Source organism: Cyanistes caeruleus, chromosome 2 (genome assembly GCF_971803275.1).
Source record: "Cyanistes caeruleus chromosome 2, bCyaCae1.hap1.1, whole genome shotgun sequence".
Taxonomy (NCBI): Eukaryota; Metazoa; Chordata; class Aves; order Passeriformes; family Paridae; genus Cyanistes; species Cyanistes caeruleus.
In genome coordinates, this window is record NC_141702.1 from 26,442,735 (window position 1) to 26,470,561 (window position 27,827).

Genomic DNA, 27,827 nt, shown 5'->3' on the forward strand with positions numbered 1-27,827 from the left:
AAAATATTCTTGACCATATTTTCCCTCTTCTTGTAAACAGGAGATCTGTGTGGTTCGCTTTACCCCAGTAACTGAAGAGGATCAGATCTCCTATGCACTGTTGTTCGCCTATTTCAGCAGTAGAAAACGTTACGGTGTAGCGGCCAATAATATGAAGCAAGTGAAAGATTTGTACCTCATCCCTTTAGGTTCCTCAGATAAAGTCCCTCATCACCTTGTGCCTTTTGATGGGCCTGGTAAGTACAGCTTGGAATTTGGAATTTTTATTATCATAACACTACTTCAAGAAGTTGACAGCAGAAATATAAGAGGACAGAGAAATATAAAATTTAAAATAAAATTTTAAAATGTTATTTTATTCAAATATGTAATGAGTTTTCCATAGTTTTATTATATCAGTTTCCTTGAAAATACACTAATTTCCCCTTACTAGATTATTCTGAAACTTCGAAGATGAAAAGATTAGTGTGTACGACCTTATTTTATATCTGCTACCTTCTTTCTCTAACACAGGTGGCTTTGTAGGTTTCAGTGTCAGTAAACTGAGTCACACAAGTGGACTATGGTAGAAGGCATGAGTTCCAAATTGATACTCTCAGTTTAAAATACTATTTTTCATTATTTGAAATGGACTAATATTTTTTCTCAAGTATTCCAAAGTTCCATATACAAAATTCACTGAAAGTTTAAAACATAGTTGGGCAAGGAAGAAAAGATCTTGAAATGGCTCTCAGTTGTTCTGTATACACCTGGGTTACTTTGTATCAATTTATCTTGGTCATAAAAATCTGTGGGTAATCTTCCTTTTTGAGATAGGCAGGGCCAAAATGAAGAGACAATGAGCTACATCTCATTTTTTTGCTGTTACACAGAATGAAATAGATAGTGAAGAGGTGGGTAGTAGTATGCCTTGAAACACAGTTCCTTTCCTGCAAAGAGGGAAACATTTCTGAAATTTGCTTCTGGAAAATCTTTGAAGAAGTATGTCTGACACAAATTGATGAGGAGACTTTTTGTTTGCAAGTGTTCTGTTTACTTTTTTTTTTCCAATTATACTTTGCTACCACTGCTACCGTGTTGTAGCTGTGTTAGACTAAGACGGTGTTTAACTTCTGTGCTGTTTCTAATGAGATTAGATGTCGTATATAATTGTCTTATATTATCTCTTTGGAAGTTACAATGTACTTGAAACAATTTCAGTTTGCAGTGCTTGAAGTCATAATTTTAATACTGGAAATACATATTTTTTATTATTTTAAGTGTAGTCAATGTTTAACATGACAAGCAGAACAATTTTAAATATCGTAAGATTAGTACTTTTGCTGGTACTTTGTAAGTAGATGAGGGTTATTTTTGTATAAATTATTGCATTAACCAAAATATAAAGAGATGATAAATTGCTGTTGCAATTTTGTACAGGGATTGAAATACATCGACCAAACTTATTACTGGGATTGATAATTCGCCAGAAAATGAAGAGGCAGATTACTGCTGTTTCAAGTGTTACCAGTAGTTTTGCAGATGAAGCTGCTGAAAGTACCTTGAGTAGCTTGCCACCAGAGAAGAAAAGCAAGCCAAGCAAAACTGAAGTCTCACATCATGATTTAGCACTAGAAGAAGAAGAGGAGAATAATTTTTTTAATTCCTTCACAACTGTGCTACACAAGCAGAGAAATAAATCACAGCAGTCTAATACAGACGATGCTCCAGCAGCTGTTGAACCATTGGTGGAAAGTACCAAACATGAACCACCAAAGCCACTCAGGTTTCTTCCTGGAGTCCTGGTTGGATGGGAAAATCAGCCTTCTACTCTGGAGCTAGCAAATAAACCATTGCCAGTAGATGATATTCTTCAAAGCCTGTTGGGTACGACAGGGCAGGTGTATGAGCACAGCAAGTCAGAAGCAGGTCCTAGTGAAAGCATACCATTATTAAATGAACAGACAACCTTGAAAGAAGAAACCATGGATGTTGCTGATGTAACTGCTGAAGTTAGTGAAGCAAAGACTGGTTTAGATGATCCTCAAGAATCTGCTAATGCTGCTGTAACTGTGGATGCAGCAGGGACCTCAAGTTCTGCAAGAAGTGCTGGTTCTTTGATAGGGCTGAGTCTTAAGGGAAAACCTCCAGATGTTTCCACAGAGGCATATTTAGCAAATTTATCTGCTCAGTCACAGAATAAGGAAACTGAAGAAAGTAAAGAAAATGACCCAAAGCGACAGTTACTGGACAAGGATAGTGTTGCACAGGAAGTTAGAAGGAGCACAAATTCCAGCTTTTCTTCCTCATCAAATTCAGGGAAAAAACCCAGTGAGAACAATGTTAATGTAAGCTCTGCTGAAGGTACTACTGCTAATACCTCTAAATCACCACCATTTATTAATCTTAAAAGAGACCCACGACAGGCAGCTGGACGAAGCCAGCAGACTAATATTTCAGAAAACAAGGATGATGCTAGCAGAAATGAAGACCGACAAAATGCTTCAGGAAATGATCAAGGAGAACCAGAAAATAAACAACATTCTGGAGAAGGTGGCTTAAGCCTGTATCAAAGTGACTCACAAACCAATGAGACACAGTTCAGTTCAGCTGCAGCTAAGGCAGATAACACAGTTGCATCACAAGCAGAAGATACCAAACACTCACAGGAAGATGCATTGATGCAAAACATTGAAACAGTAAACTCATTTAGAAGAGGACCAGCTGTAACTTCATCTCATTTTGAAACTGAAAACTCTTCTCGTTCTGAATTTATTTCCAAAGTCCCAAGCCCTATTGCAAGTGGCAGCTTCTCATCTGTTGGATCTCCACAGCAGAATTTTCAGCATTCTAAATCTAATCCACCTGGATTTCAGTTTCAGGCTCCCGCACCTCATAACTTCCCTCCACAAAACAACCCTATGTTTGGATTTCCTCCTCATTTACCACCTCCGCTTCTTCCTCCTCCTGGTTTTGGTTTTCCTCAAAACCCAATGATGCCATGGCCACCAGTAGCTCATTTATCAGGTCAGCCACCACAGTATGCTGGACCCATTGCACAAGGGCTACCAGTGGCTCACAAACAATCAAGATTTTTGGGACCAGAAAATTTTTTTCAGAGTAAAGACAGTAGGAGACCAGAAAGACACCACAGCGATCCTTGGGGCAGAGAAGAACAGCATTTGGAGAGAGGCTTCAGTAGAGGAAAAAATGATCGACAAAGACTTTACAGTGAAACCCATCACCAAAAAAAAGACAGACATGAAAAAGAGTGGAGCAATGAAAAATATTGGGAGCAAGATTCTGAAAGAAACAGGCGCAGAGACAGAAACCAGGAAAAAGAGAGAGAGCGGAAGAGTAGAGAGGAAGGACAGAGAGACAAAGAAAGAGTGCGATCTCCACACAGTGATAGAGCTGCTGATGGAAAAAGCCCCAGAGAGACTAGAAATCCAGAAAAAAAGACAGAGAAGCCTAAAATTGATGAACAGGCTCATGAAAAAGATAAGGAGAGGGAGAAAAGCAAAGACAAGCATAGAGAACGAGAAAGTGAAAAGAACAGAGAGAGACATAGGGACCACAGTGACAGAACTAAAAGCAAAAGGTAAAAAGATGCAGGCAGTCTTTTAAAATCTTATTTAAATAAACTGTTAGAGTAATGTCGTAAAACTTTGTATGACAAAAAAAAAAAAGAGAGCCTGCTAGGATTGTGCCATCGTTTTTTTATTCTGTGTTGGTGTTTTGCAGAAACAAGTCTGTGTTTTGGTACCATTCAATGTACCAATACTCATCCTTTTTTTCATTATACCAACTATCGCTAGAAGTAGGAGTTTAATATTTTTAAAAATTTTACATTGCTGTATATTCAAAATTTTAAAGATTTCTTTTATTAAAATGCAATAAAGGCTTAGGAATTTTCTTAGCTGAGGAAGTTGGCTTTAGTTAAGTCTGCAATATAGTTGCTGCCTTTGGTAATTTGTGCTCTCTTCTGTTTTAAGATGCTCTGATAATTTTAAAGGTGGTTTTCATACAATAACCTTGTTTTTAAATTGCACTGTTTTTAAAGACTGCAGCAAAGCCTCAGAATCCACATATTACAACAAAATGTAATATGCTCGGTGGTGTGAAGAGTTTGGATTTTTTTAAAAAAATTATTCAGTAGTACAATAAAAAACTCAAATATAGTTCATTATAATATATTTCAAGTTTTTCCTAAGCATCTGAAGCAGTCTGTGACCAGAAATTGGAAGGCTGAGCTGCTCGAATGTTACTGCTTTAAACTGCACTTGTTTTAATAAGAAAGCATTTCTAACCTAAATTGTCGAAAATGATTTGTAGTAGTAAATTCATTTCTCCCACCATTTTCCATGCTTCAAAAACTTGAATACCTAAGCTTGTACATTACTTTGTGTTTTGCTATCCTTTTTACTGTAAAATGTAAATATTTTAAGGGATATTTTGATTCTAAAATGAAAAACTTTCTCACATACTGTGTGTGTTTGATTTCATAGCTGTGAAACTGTAGGCTAAATGAATATAGAAGGCTGAGTCACAGAATGCCACATTTGTTGTACACTTCATAGCTCGGTTTGTTTTGAGATTTGGAGAACAACGAGGGGAGAGAAGGGCAGAAGTGTTTGTACCCTTGGGACTTCTGATAACTTGGTATTTTGTGGTCTACCATCCACCAATGCCAAACAACATGAAAATGTGAAAGCAAAATCACGTACTCTTATTAAAATACACTGGGCATCTTGTTGAGTCTGTCAGAAATAACAAAAATATTCCACGATATAAAGAAAAACTGAGGTTTATTGTTCTGGTTTTCAGTGTTTTGTTTTTCCACTTTGAGTACACAACCTTACTATGCTGCTGACAGAGTATTTTGCACTTTGTTGTAGAAAAGCCTCTTCTTTCCAGAAAAGTCTTCTCAATTTAACCACATCCTAATTGTTAGTTTTAATTATGAATACATTTTAAGGTAAATTTTTACTTGTATACCTTGCAAGTAGCTTCATGATCAAATTGGCTAAAATTAAAAATCTTGCACTGAATAGTTATTAAGTGATGTTTCTTAGGCTCATTGTTGAGAAGACAAATTAAAAAAAAAAAATCCTCAGTAACTAAAAGCGATATTCAAACATCTTTAAAAAAAACCTAGTCTTTTCCAAATTAATTCCATGGTTTGTATAGCAGTAATGCTGTTGCTATTATATCTGATAGTATTATACATGTATTTTGTTGTTTAAATATTTACACTGAGTTCTGTTGGCACAGAAATGCATTGTTCTCATTTTTGGAGTAAGTTTTAAATTGACAGCTCTGCATATGAAGATTTTCTTTTGATCCATTCAAAAGCAGTCTACTCCAAGGTCACTGGTGATCTGCCTCTCACATGTGCATCCATCTCTGCTTTGAAAATAAACTGGAAGCAGTGAAAATTGCAACTGCCTGAACGGAAGGGATGGGAATGCTTTCTGCCAGAACTACCAGAAATAATTTGTTTAAATGAATATGTAAACATTTTTCAAGTTTGCTGAGTGCTTTGCCACCTGCCTTGTGTATGTAAAACCTGAAGAGAGCCACAGTAAAACAGCTCTTGAGAGGGAGAGTTTTGTTAAGTGTTTAAATTAACAAACAGCAAAAGTCTCCAGGATTTGTTCCTAGGATGTGAGTTAGTGTAATGGGAATAAATCCTGCTACTACAGGAATAAAGGATTTTACTTCTCCATTGCCTTCAGTCACTCTCCTTCCAACATTTGTGTTAGCTGGAAGTGCTCTGATTACTTGTTCCTTGTTTTACACTGAATCACGGCTCAGATCACAAAAGGCAGTGTGGACTGCTGAGGAACTGGCAGTACACCAGAAGCCCCAGAGAGAACAGGATAAACCTTAAATATGCTCCCTTCTCCAACATCTCATGAAGGCCATAAAAGACCCTACTTAGAGAAGCTGGAAGAGAAGAATTTGGGGACAGCTCAAATGCCAGGTGGGCTTCATGAGCTGTCTTCTGGGAAGAGTTGCAGAAGCTCTGTTGCATCGGGCTGATCACTTGAGGGCTCAGAGCAGCTGAAGAAGATAGAATGAACCTCACAAAGATGTTTGCAGATGCTTAATAAAATATCTTGGGGTAGCTCCCATGTGCTTTAGTTACCTTTAAGTGACCTGTAACTGACTTGACAGTGCTTTCATGCTAAATATGGTGATATGAAAGCAAATGTGTGTTACCTAGTTTTAGGTGCTTATGGCCTTTGCTCCATAACAAACGCCCCATCCTCACTTCCCTCTCCACCCCAGAGTAGTTACTTGTTTCTGGCAGATACCTGCTGAAGACTTGCATTCAGAGAACTTCCATGTAAGGAGATGATGGTTTGTTGCGTGCTTTTGAGCAATATTAAAGTAAAAAAGGAAAATATAGGAATCAATCATTATTATTTTTATTTAATAATTTTACGTATATAGTAAGCCAGCAATCAAATGAGAAATGTAGATGCCATCATACATTGTGTAAGCATATTAAATAGCATTTGAATTATTTTTTTTATTGCTTCCTAAAGCAGAATATAACACAGCTTCATGAGAAGGCATTGATTTTTTTGTATTTATTTATGAACAGCTCTATTTACTTTTGAGATTATCAATTAATGAAAAATATATTTGCAGAAATTTGGTTTACTATGACCAATACCTCTGTTCTCATAAAATTTTGAAGTGTCATTTAAGGACATGTAAACCAGAAAGGTATAGGTAAGGTTGAGCAGTTCTTGAACTTTCTAAGGTTTTAAGAGTAAAAGTTACTTGTAGGCAGACTACCACATTCCAGTTACAAACCATTAAAGCCAAAAGTTTTCATGGAGTCACGTAGGGGGATACCTCTGCTGGAGAAAACCAGGAGGCCTGTTTTCTCTCTCTAAATAGTTTTTTTACTCTTAAAATCATTCTTTAAGTGTAATATTTTAACAGACTTAAGAGGCTTGAATTCTACCCTCTTATACATATATCTATATATATAGATATATATATATGCAGTCTCAGACTCAGGAGAGAGAACAACTTCATTACCTAATTATTAAATTACTAATTAAAATTAGTCTTTGTGGGCTTAACAAATAATTATAACTGTTATATTTTTCAAAATTCTCATTACAATAAATGTGCTTTTTTGCCTCAAGCACATCTTTTCTTCCCCCACCAATTTCAGTTTTTAGATTTGACCTTAATAAGTAAACATTCTAATAAAATTCAAGAGTTGGACAAACAGGTAATAGTTGTCTGTTCTCATAAAGCAGCAAACATTTGAACGATAGTTGGCTTTATAAGTTAATCACTACCTCTTTGTTTACAAAGCTATCTCCAGCGCAATAAAGAAAAACAAATCCCTGCAGACTTTCCCATTATTTTAAAGTAAATTCTAAAGAGAATATATAAATAATTCTAGGAGGAAAACAGCTGATCATATTTTATATGTATATGCTATTAGTACTTCACATAGATTTGTTCCTTACTACTTTTTAAGCACTTTCCTATGCTGGTTGCTTAGTCATACACTGCCAGCTAACACAATAAGCAGGAGGAAAAGGAATTTTATCCTTTTTAAAAGAGTCTTGGACAGTGATTTCAATTAATTTCCAGAATTTCCATCATGAATGTTGTATCCTTCTGCTTTCATTAGCTGAATCTTTTTAGAATCTTGGAAGAGCACAACATCTTTAACTTTACCAATGAATTCCTTCTGAAAAAGCCCTGTAGTGACTATATTGACTTCCCTGCCAATTTCAAACCCACCAAAGTAACAAATGCCACCATAGTTTAAAGCAGTGTATTTCCTTTGTGGGTCAATATCTTCAAAAAGGATTAGTTCCTCATCAAGATAAACCTTAATACAAGTTTGGTTTTGAACTACAGTAACGAAATGCCATCTTCCATCAGAACAGGTGAAGTATTTGCTGTGCATTAGAGGAACAGAGATTCTTTCTCCAAGATTAATCACAACTTTCAAAGTTCCATTGGCAAGACCAATGGCAAGGAAGTCATTATCTTCATCTTCACTTTTTCCCATCCATGCTATTAAGCCTTCAGTTTGATTGGTAGTAAAATTTAAAGAAAGGCGGCTGTACTCGAGGTCTCTTTTTCCATACAGAGGATCTGTGTATTTAATGTAGGAGTTACCAACAAACTCTGCTATATAAAATTTGATTTTGTTATTGCAGTATTTACCTGTCCAGCCTAGTGCACATGCACAGGTATATGAAAATGAAGAAGGTTGAGGAATACAGAGTGCATGAGACCCACACTGGTTTTGTGAACAGTGAATAGATTGTTCACACATGGTCCCTGTCCACTCTCGTGGGCAAGAACAAGAAAAGCCTGTGTTTTCAACTTGACATGTTCCATTATTTTTGCACACAGTGTAACCACAATCTGTTCCATCACAGTCACCAATGTTGGCTCCACCTTTGGGGTCAGTCACGGTAAGATTCAGTTCCTTGTTGTTTATAACAATTTCTCGAATACAACCAGTGAAACCTGTGGGTTCATTTTCTATTGCCATTGGATTAACAAGGTTTAAGGAGGATACCCCTCCAACAAAAAAATCTGTGTGTGTGTCTAGTGCATTCATTCCAGGACTAGCTTCTCGAGTAACATTGATGCCATCCAGGTCCAGGTAGCCTTCATTTCCAACTCTTCCTGCACTGAGTAAATGCCATGTATTTCCATTTGCATGAACCTTCTGAAGGGTCTGTAGGATGACTGTTCTGTCTCCAAGGTTGTAGCGTAACTGCGTAAATCCATTTACTAATGATATACATAGAAAGTCACCTGTAAAAAACAGTATAAAATAGTTTTAATTTTTAGAGGGGGTGCACTGAAGAACAACATATTAATGATTGATGCTTTCATGCTTGCATTTTCTTGTACTATCATTATATCTAAATCACACAAAATGAAATGTTCCCTGATGAGCTGCTCTTTGCCTTTTTTTTTTTTTCATTCTTGGAAACTGAGCTCATATTTGCCTCAAAGTAAAAAGCCCAGCCTTCTGAAAAGATCTGCTTTCGTGCAGAGACTAGATAACTGAGGTAGGAGGAAACAGGATGACTTTGCCATCCAGGAAATGTGAATCAGTGTTCCCATGGAAAAGAATAAAGTTTTGACCAAGTTAAAAAGGCAGAAATACTCAGCTTCAGTATGTTGAATAAAAGCTTGATAGATTTGTCAGTTTAATGAACAATGTAAACAGTTTTGTCTGCACCAGACATACTCTGCTTTCCCTGCAGGTTCCTTTTCACAACAGACGTGTTTTGTGTTTAATAATGTGGCAGCTGTAGGAACAGATATATATTTTATTGCACTGTTCTTCTAGAGGCCTTCATGACAGGAAGTATTAGAAGGGAGTTCTCTCTTCTTGGACTATCAGTGTTTCTGGCCTTACAGACAGTGTAAAAGGAGAGAGAGTACCACTTCAAATTACTTTCAAGCACGAAGAAGGAAAGCTGGGAAAGGTTAGGAAATGGGAGCTGGAGAAGTTTGTAGGAGCAGCAATAGAGTCTAATAGGGGAAGGTGACAGGAAAGCAGAAGAGGACAGCAGAAAAGTCTCAAAATGAAAGTTATGTTCTCAAATTTTTTGGAAATAATAGCCATCAGATTGTTATCAATTAAACTGGTAAATGTGTTAAATTTGAATGCAAATTTTCCTAATAGTTACCAGTCCAGCTTCCTTTAAGATTCAACATTCCTAAGGGTGGGCCTATCAGTAGACTGATGAAGTTTGCTTTCATGTGTGTTTAATTTTTGTTTATTTCTAATCATTGAATTACATTACCTGTAGTGAAATTGAATTGTGTTATTTACTGGAGGCTTGTGAAAGTTGCTAAAATTATACCTCCCTATTCAAAAGATACTCAGTTTGTCATTAAGGCAGGATAAAGATGTTTCAGTTGCATTAGTGGCTGTAGAGTGCATACTTCATGCCTCACCTTCCCTGTTCCAGATACCCATGGAAGGAACAAGAAGAAAGCTCTTCCAACTCTGATAACGGCAGAGCACTTCCTTTTAGCTTGCTAGTTCCAGTTGTGATGATCTGGTTTGCTTCCCTGTATTTAGTATTCTTTTCAAGGACCTTGCTTGTTTCTTTTTTTTTCCAGAAAATTAGTATCAATTCCTTCACTTGGGATTTCTCCTGCTTAGTGATGTGGCTTTAAGTGTGCTTGATTTCTCAGTGCATAGTTTGAATGCACTCACCTTGCTTTGTTTCATCAATGTACATAACCTGCTTATCTACTTTCTTTTATCAGGCCCTCAATCCTAGGGTAAGAAAGGAACATGAGGAAAAGTTTCTGAACTAGCTCTTTGCAGCCTTTGATCCCCTCTCCTACCTGGATGTGCAGACTTGTGTTAGGGCACAAGTACTCATATTTTGCTGTCTTGGAAGGAGGAAAACATCTGACCAGGGTTGCTGTTGCATCTGACCTGTTATCAAGACGCAGAGAAAGTGGCAGTTCTCCAAGACTTCCTGGCCTGCAGGGGAGGGTTTTGGTGGTTTTGCACATATGACAATGATCTGTTTTGGAATCTTACTTAGTCTTGCCTCAAAAATCTATATTACTGAATCTGCTGTCTGCAGTGTAAAGAGGTTATCACTGGGTACTCTGTTCTGGCACAATTTGAAGTCTCATTTCAAATTGGAGTAATTCTACTTTTGAACAGAAAAATTACACTTTCCAATTTCACCTCTCCCTGAGGCTTTTGAAGTACTTTCTTTCTCCTCTGGTTAGACCCTCTCTTTTCAAGATGACTTGACATTTTAGTCGTTAAAAACAACAGAGTGTTGAGATAAATTTTAGGATCTGAAAGCTGATCCTAGGGTGCAGTCAGTATTTCTCCATGAAGTTTATAGTATCCTAGGTACTACTAGGGACAACTGGCTAAAAATATCTTAGGACTGTCATAGCAAGTGCTGTGCATTCACTGTCCAAGAAACTTCCTCTTAAAGTGAAGGCAAATGCTGGGCTTGTCTTTGATCATTTTCAGTTTAGCAACCCAGTAATATTTCCAACAAGGGATCTCCATCTGCCCTGTCTCTGAGGACCCGATTGCACAGCTGGAGCCTGTGCAGGCTGATGTCATCACAGGAATTTATCACCAGTTTAAACAAATGGCATTCTTGTCATTGATTTTCTCTTCTCAGGAGTCTCTATATAGGAGACCGTGTGGTTTTTCACTATTTCAATTTGATTGTTAATCAGACCTGTCTCAGTTTGTGGCCAGAGACCTTTCTGAGGAAGTTCACTTTTGTTAAGCATGAAGGAGATGACATCCTTAGTTTTTCCAACACTGGACTGTATGGCTGATCCCTGCTTTCTTGAAAATACAATCTAGGCACAGGACACACAACTTTGCTTCTGGTTTTTTAGATGAGCATCTCATCTAATATGGGCTATTGATCTCCATCACTGGTGTCACCAAAAAAGCAGAGAGGCTCCGGAGACAGGCACTCACACGGTTGTTCTTTTGTTGTGCATACAAGTCTTTGCCCAACCTGTTGGATGCAAGGAACTGTAAGGCAATCTGTGTCAGCAGGGTTGAATCTTTAGAAGTAGGCTGTTGTAGCTTAGATGGGCCTTGAAACTGCAACATGTTAAGACCCTGGGCATTGAACAAAATTAACAACATTCAGTTCTGTTCTGTTGCACCTTCCTGCCTCCTGTCATATTCCCTGTTTCAGTAAAACAGTGATTTTTTATTTTTTTATTGCCCAAATGCTAAAAGATTGTTTTCTTCTCAAGGGAAGGGAATTTTTTAGCAGGTATTGCCTTAAGGAAGAACCTGTTCTGGAGATAAAACAGCACTTCTACCTGCAAATCCTAGTTCAGGGTTTTCACCAAGTGACTGATGGTCAAAGTTGCTCTGCCTCAGAGTGGATTGTCTCTATTCTGTATTAGAAACCAGAACTCCAAAGCAGGGGAGAATTTTCCTTCATAACTTTATTTTCATGTTTTTCTTATGTGTACAAGTCTCATCAGCTCCCCTATTGGATGTCAGAATTCCCAGAAGGCTAGTCAGCCCTGTGTCTTGAGCAGTCAGTTCCTAAAACTGGGAGATAATGAAAAGTCTCCTAACAGTACATCCAACTGCTACTGTGAGTTCTGGATTATCTGTAATAGTATCTTATATGATTTATGATAAATTCTGAGTGCATCACAAAATTTTTCAGCTTGTTACTACTATGAGTATGTATGCAAGTCTCTTCAACAAATTTGCTACAGCCTCATAGTCAAATTTTAAATTCTTCCAAATAGTGACAGTGCCCTTTCATGTTCAGTCTTTATCTGGACCTGCAGATGTGTCTGTATACCCCCATTCTAAGAGGATCATGTTCAAGCAGTATCAACTCTCCATGTTTCTGTGTTACCATAGAAAACTCAGGTACATCATAATTTGTCAAAACTTGGTACAGTTGAAAATGCATGCTAGGAAAATTGCACTCTCTTTGGAGATGTTCTCTTCAGGCCAGAAGCAACACCAGAGGAAAAAAAAAAAAGTAATATTCTCTTTACACAGCTGTGTTGGGCAAAGACTTCTGCATTTACTGCCCACACTACCAAATATGCCTAATACAGATGTATTTCCTAGGAGGCCTGAACATAGTGTCTGAGTATCCCAGTCTGATACTATGAGCTGGGACAGCATCCTGGATGGTATTTTTAATATTTCTGTCTCTTCCCCACAGTGACTTAAGTCTACCCTTGTGCTCTGGTGTGTGTGTGTAAGGCAAGGCCTTTCTTACCTGTTAAAAGAGTACCTGGGGTTTTTCTTACACTCCACTGCAAATTAAGGATTTTCCACTAGTTTGCATGGCCAAGGGAACTTGAAGAACACACTTTTAAGTGACTTTTGTAGTAGTGGATGCAATCTTGTAGTCAGTGGTGTTCACTTTTTTGCTACCTAATACTGTAGTCTCTGTGATACAGAGATGCAAGTGTCTCTGAAGGTGCTCAACATTCACTGATTAGTTCCTGGAACTACTGAAGATCTAAATTCCTTTAAGTCATGTGTTTCTTGTCTTTTGTCTCATCCTGTCACTGAGCAGAAGCCCCTGTGCTAAGCTGGGGACAGAGGCTTTGATGAGCTCAGTGCTTCAGCAGCTTCTTGCAGCTTTAGTGTCCCTGGAGCCCTACACTGTGATTTCCTGGTTTTTGGACATTGACAGTCTTGGTTCCTTGTTTCGGAGCCCTGAGAGCACTTCTGGATGTATGTTTGGACTCTGTGCCTTTTGTTGGTTTTACCTCACCCTTCTGTCCTCCAGCTCGAGCCCAGAGTGCCAGTTTCTGTCACTGTGGTATTGAGTAATATTTCCTCCACTCTCCTTTCACCATTTTTTTCGGAAGTTTTTACTGATCATTGGCACCATCTTGGTGGTAGAGCAAACATCTGAGCCCTTTATCCTCATAATCAGTAAATCCATGGGAATCATTCCCAGTTTGTGGAACCTCTTACTCTAGGCTCTGCTATGTGCTCATCTTCACTCCAGACTGACCTTGCTAAGCCACCATAATGAAGTGCCTGTGTCTCGAGCAGTATTACTGCCTTGTGTTGGCCTGATGCATCCTGTAACCATCACAGCTCCAAGAGGTATCTGCTCACTGCTCCTTCCTGCCTTGCTGACTTGTCACCTCTTACATATTCTTCCAGGAGCAGAACTTTTTTTGTCTAGAAGGGCTTGAAATAGCTCTATCAGCCTCCAGATGAATGGCTACAATTTGTGGCCAAGAAAGGTGCTGCACTGTGGTGTCTACCTGAGAGGAAACCTGACTGACCAGCAGTTATCCTTCACATGCATCCTGAGCATATCCAGTAGCCAGAATAAGGCCCAAGACCAAGGAGAAAAAACAGGGAAGAAGAGGAAGGACTAGAAAAGGGTAAATGAGGGAACAAAGAACAGAGAAGAGACAAGCATTTTTCCCACCCTCTGCAATTTCTGCTGTTAATTGCTAGCTGGTAATATGTCAACATGGTTGAAACTGCCTTCCTTTAAGTTTTTTAACCTTGCCTTTGCCCTTGCCTGATTGTGTGTATGCAGTTAGGTACCAGCTGGCTGACAAGGTAAAGGAGCTCGTTGCAGCTGTTGTAAGCTGTTGTTGTTGTTGATCTTTACCTAGGGGTGACCATAGCCAGTGACCCTAATGTGCACTTAAAGGAGCTACCAATGGATATGCTTTCATGGATTATTATAATATATTCTTTTCTATGTGTGGAGTTCCATGTCACAGCTCATGCAAGACTGAAAACTGGTGGCAAGTCAAGCCTGTATATTTCCCAAACCATGTTAAAAATCAGTGTGTCAATAGGTAAGGGTCCAGCTTCAGTTTGGAGCATCATCCCATAGCAGGAAGGGCATAGCTGGGATCCAGAGCAACCTTGCAGACAGTGATGCCCATTCTACATGGGGTGGGCACTTACCTATTTGTAGGTTACACTGTTCAGCCTCACCTTTCCAAAATGTGTTTCTTCTTTAACCTTACTGTGCTTCCTTTAGTCACTGCTGTCACCCTGGCACATTTTGGCAGCTGGAAGGAACCACCTTCCTCGAGCAACCTCAATTTGCCAAACTTTTTTGGTTTGCTTGCCACTGTGAAATGGGTAACAATAACACTTAATATGCAACAGATTTCAAGGCAGTGGGGATGTCTCTTTGGTCACACAGCTGACTGGCTGTTTTTCCTACACTGCTGATTTAGTCCATACAAATTATTACAAAACTAGTAACAAAGCAGAAATTATGTCTCTGTCAGCTAAGGAAATATGGCTGCAAAGAGAAAAGGCTTAACCACTCACGTTCTTGTTTTAAGAGTGAATGATCAGTTTATTTCTGATTAGGAAAATACTACTCCTGCCTTTTGGGTATGAAGAAATTCTGAATATTTCCAGAAGATTTTAGTCCAGATCCATGATTCAGTTTTCATCATAAGCAGTGTTTTAGAAAATCATGCAGACATCACACACTTGAACTGGCATTCTCTTATTTTCACATTATAGATTTATAAACTGAAATGCCTTAAATATCAAAAGTTACAGTGTTTATTTTTTTCAGACTGGGCAGGTAACGTAATCTGGCTGGAGAGAGACAGAGAACTGCTGTTGCAAATGTTGAGTGTTAAATTTAGCACAAGTCATCCCATTCTGTTTATTGACCTGACTTCAGTCACCTAGCATGACTGTTTGTTCTCATCTCTTTGGGGAGCAAACCTTTCCATCACTCTGGCCTCAACTCTGGAATAATGCAGGCAGTCAATGGCATGTTCCACCTTTGCTAGAAAATGTAAAGCTTCAGTAATGCTATGACTCAACAAAAAAGCAAGGCTTCTTTTAAACTGCCTTTTACCCAGAGTGTTAAGGAGGGCCTCGAAGTATATAGAGTGGTTGCTGTGTAAACAGACTGAATTATATACATTGTTCAAGTACTTGGTGGGCATCCAGCAAGCCCTGTCTGAATTAAAGGCTGTTTAATCATTAGGAGACTTATGCCTTCATCGGTAAAAACCGGACACACTGCCCTTGAGAAAATGTGAAGTGAGCTGGCCTTCTACAAACAGTGTGCTGGATTCTACATGAGTTCCATAGTGTTTGCAGAGACCTTGCCCAGAAGCAGTGGATAGAGCAAGCAGTCAGAGGGGAAGAAAATCTCCTTGTCATTCTGTCTTCAGGTTTCTGAAGTCAATGTACTTGTTGGATTGGGTTTTATCCCCCCCAACTTGTTATTAATATTGCTAGCCACATAAATTTTGTCAAACTTTGGAAATTACTTTCTTGGGGCCTGCAGAAATCGGTAGTACCATACACAGTCATGATGCACATTCACAAATAGTTGACAAAGCAACAAAATAGATGACTGACAATTATAGGAAATATGCAAACAGAGTCAGAGGATGTTTTCCATTTTATGCCAGTTTGTGAGATGTTTAATGTGTGTACTACGTGGAGCAGTGATATTTTTAGAGGAATGGAAGCTGGAACCAGTAGATCAAAGTAAGGAGAGACTTGCCCTTTCTAGAAAGTTCTGTCATGTTCTTTGAAAAGAACAAAGTTGGAAGAAAATGTTTCAACAGAAGTCTCATGGCTTTTCCTTACCTACTAAAGATGTGATTTTATTTTTAATGTTGGGAGGATTATTTGATGAGACATGTCCCTGAAGGAAAAGTCCCAGTGTGATGTTTATGTGGATGACAAACCAAACTGATACATAACTGTGCTACTCAGTATCATTGCTAAATTAGCTACATAGTCAGCTCATTTCTTTAAAAAAACCAGCATTGCCTAGTGAGGAAAAACATTACTAATTATTTCCTATTAAAAAGGAATTTTATAAACAAAATCCTGTGATTTCAGCAATTAATTTATTAAATCTTACATAACTGTCTAGAAGAAAAAGCTTTATTTGAAGTGCTTTCTAAACTAATCCCCAACAGAAAGCTCTATCTCATCTGCTGGCTGCTAAGAATACTTCTGAGTTTTTCATCAATCTAATTCTGGCCTGGATTTGACAGGATTATATGAAGGCAAAAATAAAAAGCCAGGCGATTAGCTTTTCCTGAATCTTTCAAAACTTAAGGACAGTGAAAGTGGAAGCAAGAAATTTGTAAAGAAATCCATCTATATAAGAGGAATTTTATTTTGAAAAGGAATTGCTATGATTCTAGAAAGTGATTGAAAGAAAATATTCTTTCCTGTGCAAACTAAACACTCAGGAATGGCAAGAGTATGAGGGCATGCTCAGACTACACCACTCCTGGCCCAAGTTAAATATACTTAGCACTCTCTTTGATGCTTCCAAAGAGTTATTTCATTTCATTATATCCTAGCTGCTTCCATGACCTCTGACTATTCTTTTTGAGAGAGATCCTTTTTTTCTCCTATTTTTCGTGGCCCATGTAATGCTCTAATTTATGCAGGAGAGAACAATTCACCAAGAATCTCAGAATTTGACCTGTAAGTGATAGAACTATTAAAGATTAATTGTAGAAAACAGAGCTTTCCTGCTAATACATGTGTTTTTATTACAGATGCTCCATATATTTCTCTTTGAAGCTTCTCTGTATGTGGTTGCAGTTAGAATAAGGCAAACTGGAGGTGTCAGCAGTGTATGATGCATTATCAACCTGTTGAAACATCTGTGTACACAGTAAGGTGCTGGTACATTGGGCATATGGGTGTTTACATGAATTTGTGGCTGAGTATGTTTATTGAAATATCTTAGAGCTTTAGACTTTGAACAAAGAAATGTAAAACTACATGATCAATATTTTTTTTTTGTCCTATAAATCATCATTTTTGCATAATTTACTGCTCAATACAAGTGAAAAATTTGCTCTAAGGTGATGTTATGGATGCCAGATAATGCTTCTGTTTCAAAAGCTGCAGTCACCATTTAAATGCAATTTAATATGTTAATAAAGTAATTACAAAAAATGTACACCTTAAAGACTAAATTTTAGAATGTACTTACACCATCAAAGTATGGTGTAAGTTTTAGGAATGTTAACTTAGAAAAGTTTAAAATACTTCTATAAATATTTTATTTAGATTTATTTGTCACTCTGCATATCTGGGAAATGCAGAACTTGCATGTTTTACGTGCTGCAGCGGCACACTTTTCAACATTATATAATAAAAAGCTACACTTCTGAGAAGCCTCATTTACTCTGTTCATTTTCACTTATTTGATCAGTTTTTATATTGCTTTGAATTTGGTCATTTAAAACACTGGGCTGGCTCCCCAAAGTGAGAATCTTTGTGTAGCTTCTAAAAAGCTGGAGTGCTTTCTCAAACCATTAAATAAGTTCATTAAGTATTTGCTGGCTTTGGACTATCTAAAACTTTGGTTTTGCATGGTTTTTTCCTATGAACTTGATTATTTACAGTTCAAGTCAACTGTACAATACAATTCCTGTGTCTCCAGCATGAGGAGGACATGGAATTATTTGAGCTAGTCCAGAGGAAGGCCATAGTGTTGATAAGAGGACTGGAGAACCTCCCCAACAATGGCAGGCTGAGAAAGCTGGGGCTGTTCAGCCTGGAGAAGAGAAGGCTGTGTGGGGATCTTACAGCAACCTTCCAGCATCTGGAGGGGGCTACAGGGAAGTCAGAGAGGGACTTTGTCGGGAACTGCAGCACAATGAGTAGTGGGTACAAACTGAAAGAGAGGAAATTTTAGATATTAGGAAGACATATTTTACTGTGAGGATGATGAGACGCTGGAAGAGGTTGCCAGGGAGGCAGTGAATGCCCCATCCCTGGCAATGTTCAAAGCCAGGCTGGATAAGGCCTTGAGCAACCTGGTCTAGTGGAAAGTGTCCTTGCCCATGGCAGGGGACTTGGACTAGATGATGTTTAGGTCCCTTCCAATCCCCTAACATTCTATGATTCCATGGGCAATGAGTTACCCAGACTGAATGCCTGGATCACCCCAAGGTAGTCCCTTTCTTTTTCACAAAAGTACCTGGCTGTATGATAGCAGCAGGCTGGAATCCCTTACCTGACTGAGTGCCCAGGTGCTGTGCAGTGTAGAACAGGATACCATCTGGAGAGAGAGGCTGGAACTGCAGTTTAATATGGGTCTTATGCCGGATATAAAAGGGTGCAAATGACATCCATGATGATTCATTATTTCTGAAGGATGCATCACTAATGGAAATATCTGGAAAATACAAGAGGAAATGTCTTCTGAAAGGTATTTGGAGAGGACTGCATTATAATGGAACCAGTTATTTTGTATAGTACTTAAATGCTGTATGTAATACTTCCAATTCTTCCCTTTTCACAGAATAAAAATAACCTACATACAAAATAAAACTTAGATATTAGCAAATCGATGCCATTGTCTTCTGTGTGCCTTATTTTCCTCAACAATCAAGACTGCAGCTCTAATGCAAAGTAAATGTGATCTTGTTAGCATTCATTTTCAAGTAAATATAAGTGTAAATTTCACATTGTTTAAAAATTGAAATGCAAACTACTGTTGCAGGAGTCAAAACAAAACATTTATTTTCTCACCCTACTGATAAAAATCCTAGTGGAGGATTTGTAATGAGCTGCTTTGTATGTCATAAGAATGTACCTTTTAAGTGGGAGGTGTTCATTAATTGTTGCTGAAATTTGTTTTTAGGATAGCCATACTGAGATGTCTATTAGTGAAAGAGAATACTCATACAATTGCAGGTAGGATACAATATACACTTTTGAGCTATACACAATCATTCTGTTTTACCTCTTCTCTCAGTGCTGATTGTTCATGTACTACTACAAAATCAGGCTGGTTCAACTGCCTTCAGCCAACTGATGAATAATTATACTTTTCTATAATGTTTATGTGCCTTGAAACAATTTCCAGGTTTTCCCACTGTAACAGCATTGCATATTTGAGATATAATTATCATAGAATCAAAGAAGGACCCTTGGAAGGGACCTTAAAGATCATCTAGGTCCAGCTCCCCTCCTATGGCCAGGGACATTTTCCACTAGATCAGCTTGCTCAGGGCTCCATCCAACCTGATCTTGGGAACTTTCAGGGATGGGGCATCCACAGCGTCTCTGGGCAACCTGTTCCAGGGCCTCACCAGTCTCAAAGACTTTTTTTCCTAATATCTAATCTCAAGCTAGTCTCTTTCAGCTTGAAGCCATTCCTCCTTGTCCTGTAACTACTTGGTCTTGTAAATAATCTCTCTAATCTTGTTAGGTATTAGTTAATTCATGATCATGTAGATGTTAGTTTACTGTATTTGTGGGCTCACTGGAATAAATGAAGCTGCAGGGTGCAGGGTGTATTTAGACCTGTGTGTGATAAACCATTTTTACTATTTAAACAGCAGTATTAAATGCCTGAGTTGTCAGTATTCTCTTCTCACTTTTGCATTTCCCAGCTGAAGCTGTGCTGTTTCCCTTCTAAGAGACCATCATCTTTCCTCATTTTGGTGCTCCAAATGGCATTGTTTTATAGTAACTTGCTCTCAGTCAAATATACCTTCAGGGTATCCTTAAGGTGCATTCTGAGATATCTTTCGCTATCTTTCCACACTCAAGTTTTTTGCACAACATCTGCTGGTGAACTCACTCACCACCCAGCTGCACCTTGCACTGCCTATCACAGATGAGCCTCGGTTATTAGGCTGGAATACAGGCAGCATGCTGCAAGCTCTTGTGACTTGTCTGTCTGTCCCACTAGCTCCCTCAGAACAGGGTTCCAGGTGTCCCTTGGTGGACAGTGTCCAGCAGGCAGATGCATCACTATAGAGGATCCAGATCTCTCACCTGTTATCAGCATAACTTGGCCTGGGGATACCTCTTGAATGGGCAGTAAATGCACAGCTGACCTTTTTATTAATTCCTCCTGGTAGATTACAGGTAATATTTCTGAGAAAGGTACATGGGTTTGATGGCACAAAATCTCAGTCTAAAAGTAAGTTTTAATCACCGCAATATCAATTATAACAGATTAATTAAATGCTTGAGTGATCAGAATCAGGCTTTTGATGAGCTGTTGCTCAATCTATGTATGTATTCTCAAATCACTCCCATCCTAAGTATCATAATAGCTGTTATGATTCCTATCAAGGCTAACAAGTGTCTGTAGTCATATGTTAACATAATGACAAAAGTATGAAATTCCTGGCATCTATACTTAAAAGTTCACAGAAATAAAAGTATTTAGAATAGCAGTTAACCTGGATGATAAACAGTAAAACTTGCTAAACAGATTTGGTGCTATACTTTACGTCACTAAAACTTACAAACACTACCAGGTACAAAAGACAGAGTAATACTTGTTATTCCATATGGATTTTTTTTTCAGTAGGTAAGACAAGGCTCTCCATTAGTAGTTAAAGATAAAATCCCTATACTGATGTCCTCATATTTAAAAAGCAATCAATAATTTATTTAGTACATAGACATTTTTTCTTCATGCATCATTTGTAAGTCAGTCTCCTCTTAGCAGATTTTTGCACAGTGAGATTTACATGTGGATGAACTGTGCCACAGTGGTCAATCTTACATGAAAATATGCTGCTGCTTAAAAGGTCACCTTAGGCAAAATGTATAATGAGGTATCTGAAAGTCTCTGTGGCAGATTCAGTTTCACTTTATCAATGTAGTTAATTTTTTGCTGCTTATGGAGGAAGCCTGGACAATGACTAGTAAGAGCAAAATCACCAGGATTGAAGTGCTATATTGCTTGTCATTGGGAGGGATATGAAAGGAAGATTGCTATGATAAAAAGTCTTGAAGCAGAGAAAGAGAACAAGGATAAAAAGTGATTTTATAGTATCACTCAGAGAAAGCATTAAGTCCATGGTTTCATATTACAGATAGAGTATTAAAAACAAGACCCACAGCTTCAGCAACAGATGTCAGAGTTTTTTAGTAAGGAGGTATTATCCTGATTTATAGATATCAAATACAATACTCTATTTAATATACTTCATTCTGAAACTTCTAAGATGCAAATATTTTATTTTCATTATCTTAAAAAGCAGGCTTATTCCAAATAAATGTATCTTACAAGTGTCAGAAAATAACATATTTTGCCACAATGTAGCAGGAGCAACTACAGGAAGTACTAGAATGGCTTATAATTTTCTTGTAAATGGTCTGTAGATCCTGCAAGTATGGATTATATGCATGGAAAAAAATCTGACTTTACAGGTGTGTGGAACCTGTATGTGCACCCATATCCCAAAACAGAATGCATTCAAGTCTACCACAGTGCACAGAGGTGAGCCGTATGAAATTTCATTTTTGCAAAATTGCTTCTATAGACAGACAAACTTTTAAGGTGAAGAATATGACAATTTAAACTTTTCAATTTTCTTTTATGGCAGGCATATGCAAAACTAACACATCAGAGGCTGAAGTATTCTAATGCTGTTTTCTTGGCAGGAAACTTTATTTTTCACCTGAGCTAAGAAAGTAAGAAGTTCAGCTAAACTTGCACAAGACAGCACCTGCGTTACATGTGCTTACTCCTGAGAAACTCTTCACTAAAACAAATGAGGTAAATGGATGCCTTTGCTGATCCTATAAGTTAAATTGGTAGGTTTTTTGCTGTGTAACTACTGCATTACTCACTAGAACGCTTAGCACTGTGGGATGCTTTGCAACTACAACAGGCATTTAAACAAATACTTCTGTGCTGTATCTGATTAATGGCTCAGTTTTCTAGGCTGAATTCTAGTTTCTGGTGATGCCACACAGAACCACAGCATGGCTGGAAGGGCCCATAGTGGATCACCTGGTCCAACCTCCCTGCTCAAGCAGGGTCACCCCAGAGCCCATTGCACAGGATTGTGTCCCAGCAGTTCTTGAGTATCTCCAGTGATGAAGACTCTGCAGCCTCTCTGGGCAATCTGTTCCAGCTTCCAGCAAGAGAGGGGAGGAAATGTGAGTCACTGCTCAAAGGAGTGAGGACTTAATAACAAACGACAAAGAAAAAGCCATGTCTGACTTATTTTTCCGCTTGGTAAAGCCTGATCAAGCCTTCCCATGCCTGATAGCTGAGCTAGGGCAAGTGAAACATCAGTCCCACAGTGATGAGGCAGGTGTTAAGGTCCAGCCTGCAAATCAGTCTGTGAGTCAGGGTCCAGATCATGGATCTTGATGCTGCTACAGTGTAGTTCAGCACAGGATCATGGGGTATTTAAAGCTATTCCTGAAGCAATGCAGGAGGAAACTCCTGGTTGGGCTCCTCAGCAAAGCCATCTTTGTGACCAGACGCCAACTCCATCCTTATGGGCTGAGAAACACTCTCAAAGCTTCAAACTCATAATAGAAACTTATATATTGAACTCACATTTAGAGACTTAAATCTAGGTGCATTGCCTGTAAAACCAGTTCCCACCATTAACTAACTGACTAACTAACTCTGAGCACCTTTACAAATTAAGGTGGCAAGCACATTTCCAGCATATCAGACATGCTCATAGAGGAAGTCTAAGTAATTTCAGAGTCATCCTGTTAAGTGCTGGTTAGCTGTCTGGATTTTGTCCTTACTCACTTGGGTGACTGGAGGGAATGGTAAGTAGATGATTGAATTTTTATTGGGACATCACATCCCATTATGACATGGCTGACTTGGTGTGGAGGGTATTATCATCTCCTTCATTTTATCATACATGACTTCCACTTGGGTTTATATATGATGTATTTGAGTAGGTAACTCATTTTATTCTACTTGGCATTTTAAATTATACAGATAAATATTACAAATGCATGTTCCCTTGTGCCTGCCACGAATATTAAGTTTGCTGGACTGTTAGTGATAAACCTGAAAGCTTAGATTGCTTTTCAGGTAAAATTGAGGAAAAACATTTTATTCTTATGCAATATGAATCCCGTGGCTACTATTTAAAGATTTTCTTATGTTGCCACAAGTTTTCAAAAAAATGTCACTGAAAACAAAGCTTGATGGGATTGGCCTTGTTTAAATGACTAAAGACAATAGTGACAATAGTCACTGTGACTCAATAACAAATTGTCCTTGTGGTTAAACATAAGTTTCCAAATGATAACTATGAAATATACTGTGCAAGTCTAACTGCATTTTCAGGTAAACCCAAAATACATGTATATGTATGCATGTTTGACTGTGTATTTAAGGTGTCTTGTCATGTAAAAGTTGAGCTGAATCATACTGTGAATTAATTTACCTTACAATAGTAGTCAACATTCTGTACTATGCAGAAAGTAAAAAATATTTATATTAAAAATTATTTCAAAAGTCAAGGTTTGTTTTTTTTTCTGTCAGTTTATCATGTATTTTCAAAAATTTGTTGTACTTTTATATAAGAATAATGGAATTTGACATTGAAATAATATCTAGGAAATTGACTTGACCTGAATAAACATGGCCCAAGGAAGTTGCTCACCCTTTGTTCATCAAGGAAATGGCTTTGTTGCTTGAGAAGTATCTCATTAAACCAAGGACAGAACAATGAAAACTCTACATTTTCTTTCAGGTCTTCCAGAGTTGTACATTGACAGGCAGTATTTGTAGCTATGGAATTCAGGCTAATATACAATTTAAGAAACCTATTTATTAACTTGTTTCTTTTTGAAAAAGGCAGTAGCATTCTGTTATGCCTTGAAGTCAAGAAAAATAATCATAATAGATTTGATGAATGCATGTGGCACAAACTATTCCTGCTAAAGAAAACTGCTGAATAATTTAAAATTCACAGAAATACTGTGGTGAAAACCATGTTTATTTTCAGCACTGGCAAGTGTTCTCCAAGAGTGCCATCTATAGAATCTTTCAAATATTACATTGCTGTCCCCTTAAATAACATTATCAGCCTCTGTTAGCTCAGAATTAACTAATCTGAAATTGTAGGTCTTCTCCACTCCTTACAAAATTATCTGGGAAATAAATATGCTCAGTACCTATAGAAACTCTATCTTATGTGTAAATATATCTCAATGTGGAATGGAATGTCAGAGGAACTTTATTGACTTAAAATTTATTTTTGTTCAAGTTTTTCATAGCCTTTGGTGATACTGTTTATGACAAGATTAGAGACTTGATTTAATCCATTAAGATAAATAGCTAGGAAAAAAAAAAGGTAAGCTATAAGTGTTTAGATACTAAAAGAGTGCTTCAGGGAGATGTTCTATATATTTGCTGTGTTGATTTTTTCTCTAAACCTCCATTGTTGGCCACTGCTGGAGACAGGATTACTGGCCTCACACGGGCATGCAGTTCTTATGAGAGGAATAAACTGCTAAAATAGAATTTATTAGAGATTACAATGTAATTGCAGACTGTAAATATGGATAATATCTGTAATTTTAATGTTCACATGTCTTAATAATTACTATTTATGAAAAAAGATATTGTGTTCACATATGTAACAATGTGCTGTATAATCAAACTACCTGCTGCAAAAGGGTTTTAGACTGTCTCTTCTTTCTCAGGGGGAATCATCCTTGACATTTGATCTTGGCCATGGTTTCTCACAGTGATAATCACAGTGAAACCAACAGGTCTACTATATGCTTGCAGGGGAACTGGAAAAAACAGGTCCTTAGAGACTTCTCCCCCTTCAGAAACCCTTTGAGAGATCTAATTACAAAGTTATTCATTGGCACAGATGGAATAAGGTGGAATTTGGCATGCAAAGCCATGCAGGAGACTCCCCAGACAAATTACTAGAAACTCTTGTTGGTTTTGAATATTGTGTGTTATTGAAATAACTAAATTATTATGCTGCTGCAGGCTGAAGCTTCACTTCTTAATCAGAAGAAAAGTTGGAAGAAAATTAATTGTCTGGTGCTTCAGTTGCAAACTTTAAGTCAAATGACCAAAAGATTTTATTATCATCATGTTTTGGTGTCATGGAAAACAACTACTTTAAAAAAAACCTGGATAAACTGCTTCCCCGTATTCCTAATCCTTATGGTTATGGGGTGCTAACTAAGAATTAACACTGGCCCAGATCATGGCAATGTTTGGTTGCCATTTATGCACCTCAGGAGCTGGGCTGGCTTTGCTGTGTTTCTGTCACAGCTGTGACCTTTTCAAAGCAGTGGAACAGCATTATTTGCTGCTTCATGTGTCACAGTCTTGGAAGTGGTTTGAGTCCAAATGGCAATGTTAACACCAAATAAAAAGAACTCTTCCATAAATCTTCCGTTTCCTTCCCATTTCATAACAATCACTTTTGTTTCTGGAAGTGTAAATTAATAATATTTTTGTTTGTTTACATCAGTGTTACCTTTTGAAACCTAATACTTGTTTTAAGAGTATTAATGGATTTGGACAACACAGTGCACCCAAGAAGTGGAGTTTTAAATTCTTGAACAATAGTATTACTCTGCCTCCCATGACAAGGCTTTATTTCTTGGGCCCATTCTGATCTAATTTACAGCCCTGTCCTTCTTTCCTAGTGCTCATTATGGATGCTTACCTTCCCAAAACTGGTCTTAAATTTCACAGGCATCTTCCTATTTGTCAGTCACAAGGGTGCTGTCTCCCTGCTGAACCTCTTGATCTTTCTCTGAGAAAAGCAAGTCCTGGTACTTGCTTTGTCAGGTGGAAATATACAATGAAATATTTGCTCTCAGCATTTCAGACTACAAAATATCACTGCACTACTTCCTGAATGTGAATTGGTTGTGCACAGCCTATAGGAAACACAGAGAAATTTGAACTGCTACCCTCTCTTTGTCAAGTGGGTTGATTTCTTCTATTTCCTCTAAAACACTTGAAATAACACACAACTTTCTGCAACCTCCTGAGAATATTGCTCAATTTACATATTGGCAATGGTCATTGTGAGATAATCAAATAAACCCTGTGAGTCTCAGACCATAAGTGCTATGAAAACTATATTCTTTCTCTCCCTGTGTTTAGTCTTGTTCTAACTTAGTTTTCCAACCACTGAAAGTTTGCTAGTGGAGCTCTGACATCTAAAGCTTAACTATAATGCACCCTATCTCTGTGCTGACAGTCTTTGCATCCTTGGTGGCTTGAGCTTGGTGCTCTAAGCATCACAGGACCATCACAGTTAAGAACAGCATCATCCTTATCTGCTCCCATGCTTTCATCTCTCATATACATAGTTAATAAAGAACCTCAAACATTTTTAGTGTTTGACAAAAAATTAGTGCTTGTCTATTGATGATTTATGCCTAATTACCCTTAATAATTGTGTTCAGGGTACTCTTGTTTGTTATTGTGGTTCTACCCCTATTTGCTCACTTCACCTGACCTGCTCCTGTGCAATCCATACTGTTGTACTGTCTTTACCAGTTGCTATTATCTGGTAAACCCCTGCTTGTTCTTACCCTTTGTTATTCTACTCTGTGCTTTTTTTTACCTCATAAATCTCTTCTGTCTTCTCACAATTTTTTCCTTCTTTCTGGTACATTCATTAGTCTTCATCCTTTAATTACCCTTTGTTTTCTCCCAGTCCCTTGGGCTGTTCATTGCTCTCTGTCTCTTTTTCTTTTGGCTCCAATAACCACCATTAATCCAGGGATGAGATATTCAATCTTGATAAGCAGCTGTTTTTTAGCAATTTGCCATCCACTAAAAGTGCAAACTGCTCTTTGAAAAATCTCATGATAATTCATTATTCTGCCACAGAGTAAGGTGAAATACAGGGCACAGAGTTTGGTCAAGATCCATAGTACCTATTCATAAAAGGAAAGCTTTTAAATAAAACAGAGAGGAACCCTCTAATGTGTTTACCAGATGAAGAATTACTACAAGAAAGACAATATGTAGGAAATACAATTTTCTCTTATTCCCATATAAGTTTTGTATTGTTAATGTGGCCATGATAAGAAGACCCAAATGTATTCTGGAATCAGAACACAGGAGTGTTTACCTGATTAATTACCTGCTTTGTGTATAGCACATGTCCTGATGATCAGTATCCTGAATCCAGATGGCATTACTTTTGAAAACCTCACTTGAAATGAGAATTCAAGATTGGAAAGTTCATATAAAGAGCCTTGAACAGCTGTTGCAGCAGTGGCAATAAAGCAAGCACAGAATAAGGAATTCAACAGTAACTTTCCAGAAGCTATATTCTTTTTCATTTGAGCCTACCAATTCCACATGTAATGGGATTTAAAAACTATCCATCTATAGGGTGAGCACTGCAAATCAGGTCAAATGCGGTTCAGCTTGTCAGTTTTGTGCTTCAAGCTCACACAAGAAGGGAGGCTGGACCTTGACAGGCATTTTGGAAAGGCACCTATTTAACAGTAAGTGGAGTTCTCCAAAAGCTGTACAGAAAGCTTCTCAACAGGAATACATAAGCTTGTACAAAATTAACATGAATCCAAGAGCTGTGGA

At 37.9% G+C, this 27,827-nt stretch overlaps 2 protein-coding genes across 8 annotated transcripts in view; one reads left to right on the top strand and one right to left on the bottom strand.

Annotated features, from left to right (window-relative positions):
- PHF3 (PHD finger protein 3) overlaps nt 1–5,705 on the top strand; it is a 52,072-nt gene extending 46,367 nt beyond the window's left edge. For all 7 annotated transcript variants that reach the window (XM_086876189.1, XM_086876188.1, XM_086876192.1 and 4 more), the window contains 2 exons: nt 41–236; nt 1,420–5,705. In XM_086876189.1, the coding sequence (XP_086732315.1) occupies nt 41–236; nt 1,420–3,584 (2,361 nt within the window). In that variant the 3' untranslated portion in view covers nt 3,585–5,705. The remainder of the gene's footprint in view (nt 1–40; nt 237–1,419) is intronic.
- A 686-nt stretch (nt 5,706–6,391) lies between these two features.
- Nucleotides 6,392–27,827, bottom strand: part of EYS (EGF-like photoreceptor maintenance factor) — a 454,013-nt gene continuing 432,577 nt past the window's right edge. Inside the window, exons 28-29 of the mRNA XM_023922426.2 lie at nt 18,510–18,671; nt 6,392–8,796 (exon numbers count right to left, since the gene is read on the bottom strand). Of these exons, the coding sequence (XP_023778194.2) occupies nt 7,598–8,796; nt 18,510–18,671 (1,361 nt within the window). The 3' untranslated portion in view covers nt 6,392–7,597. The remainder of the gene's footprint in view (nt 8,797–18,509; nt 18,672–27,827) is intronic.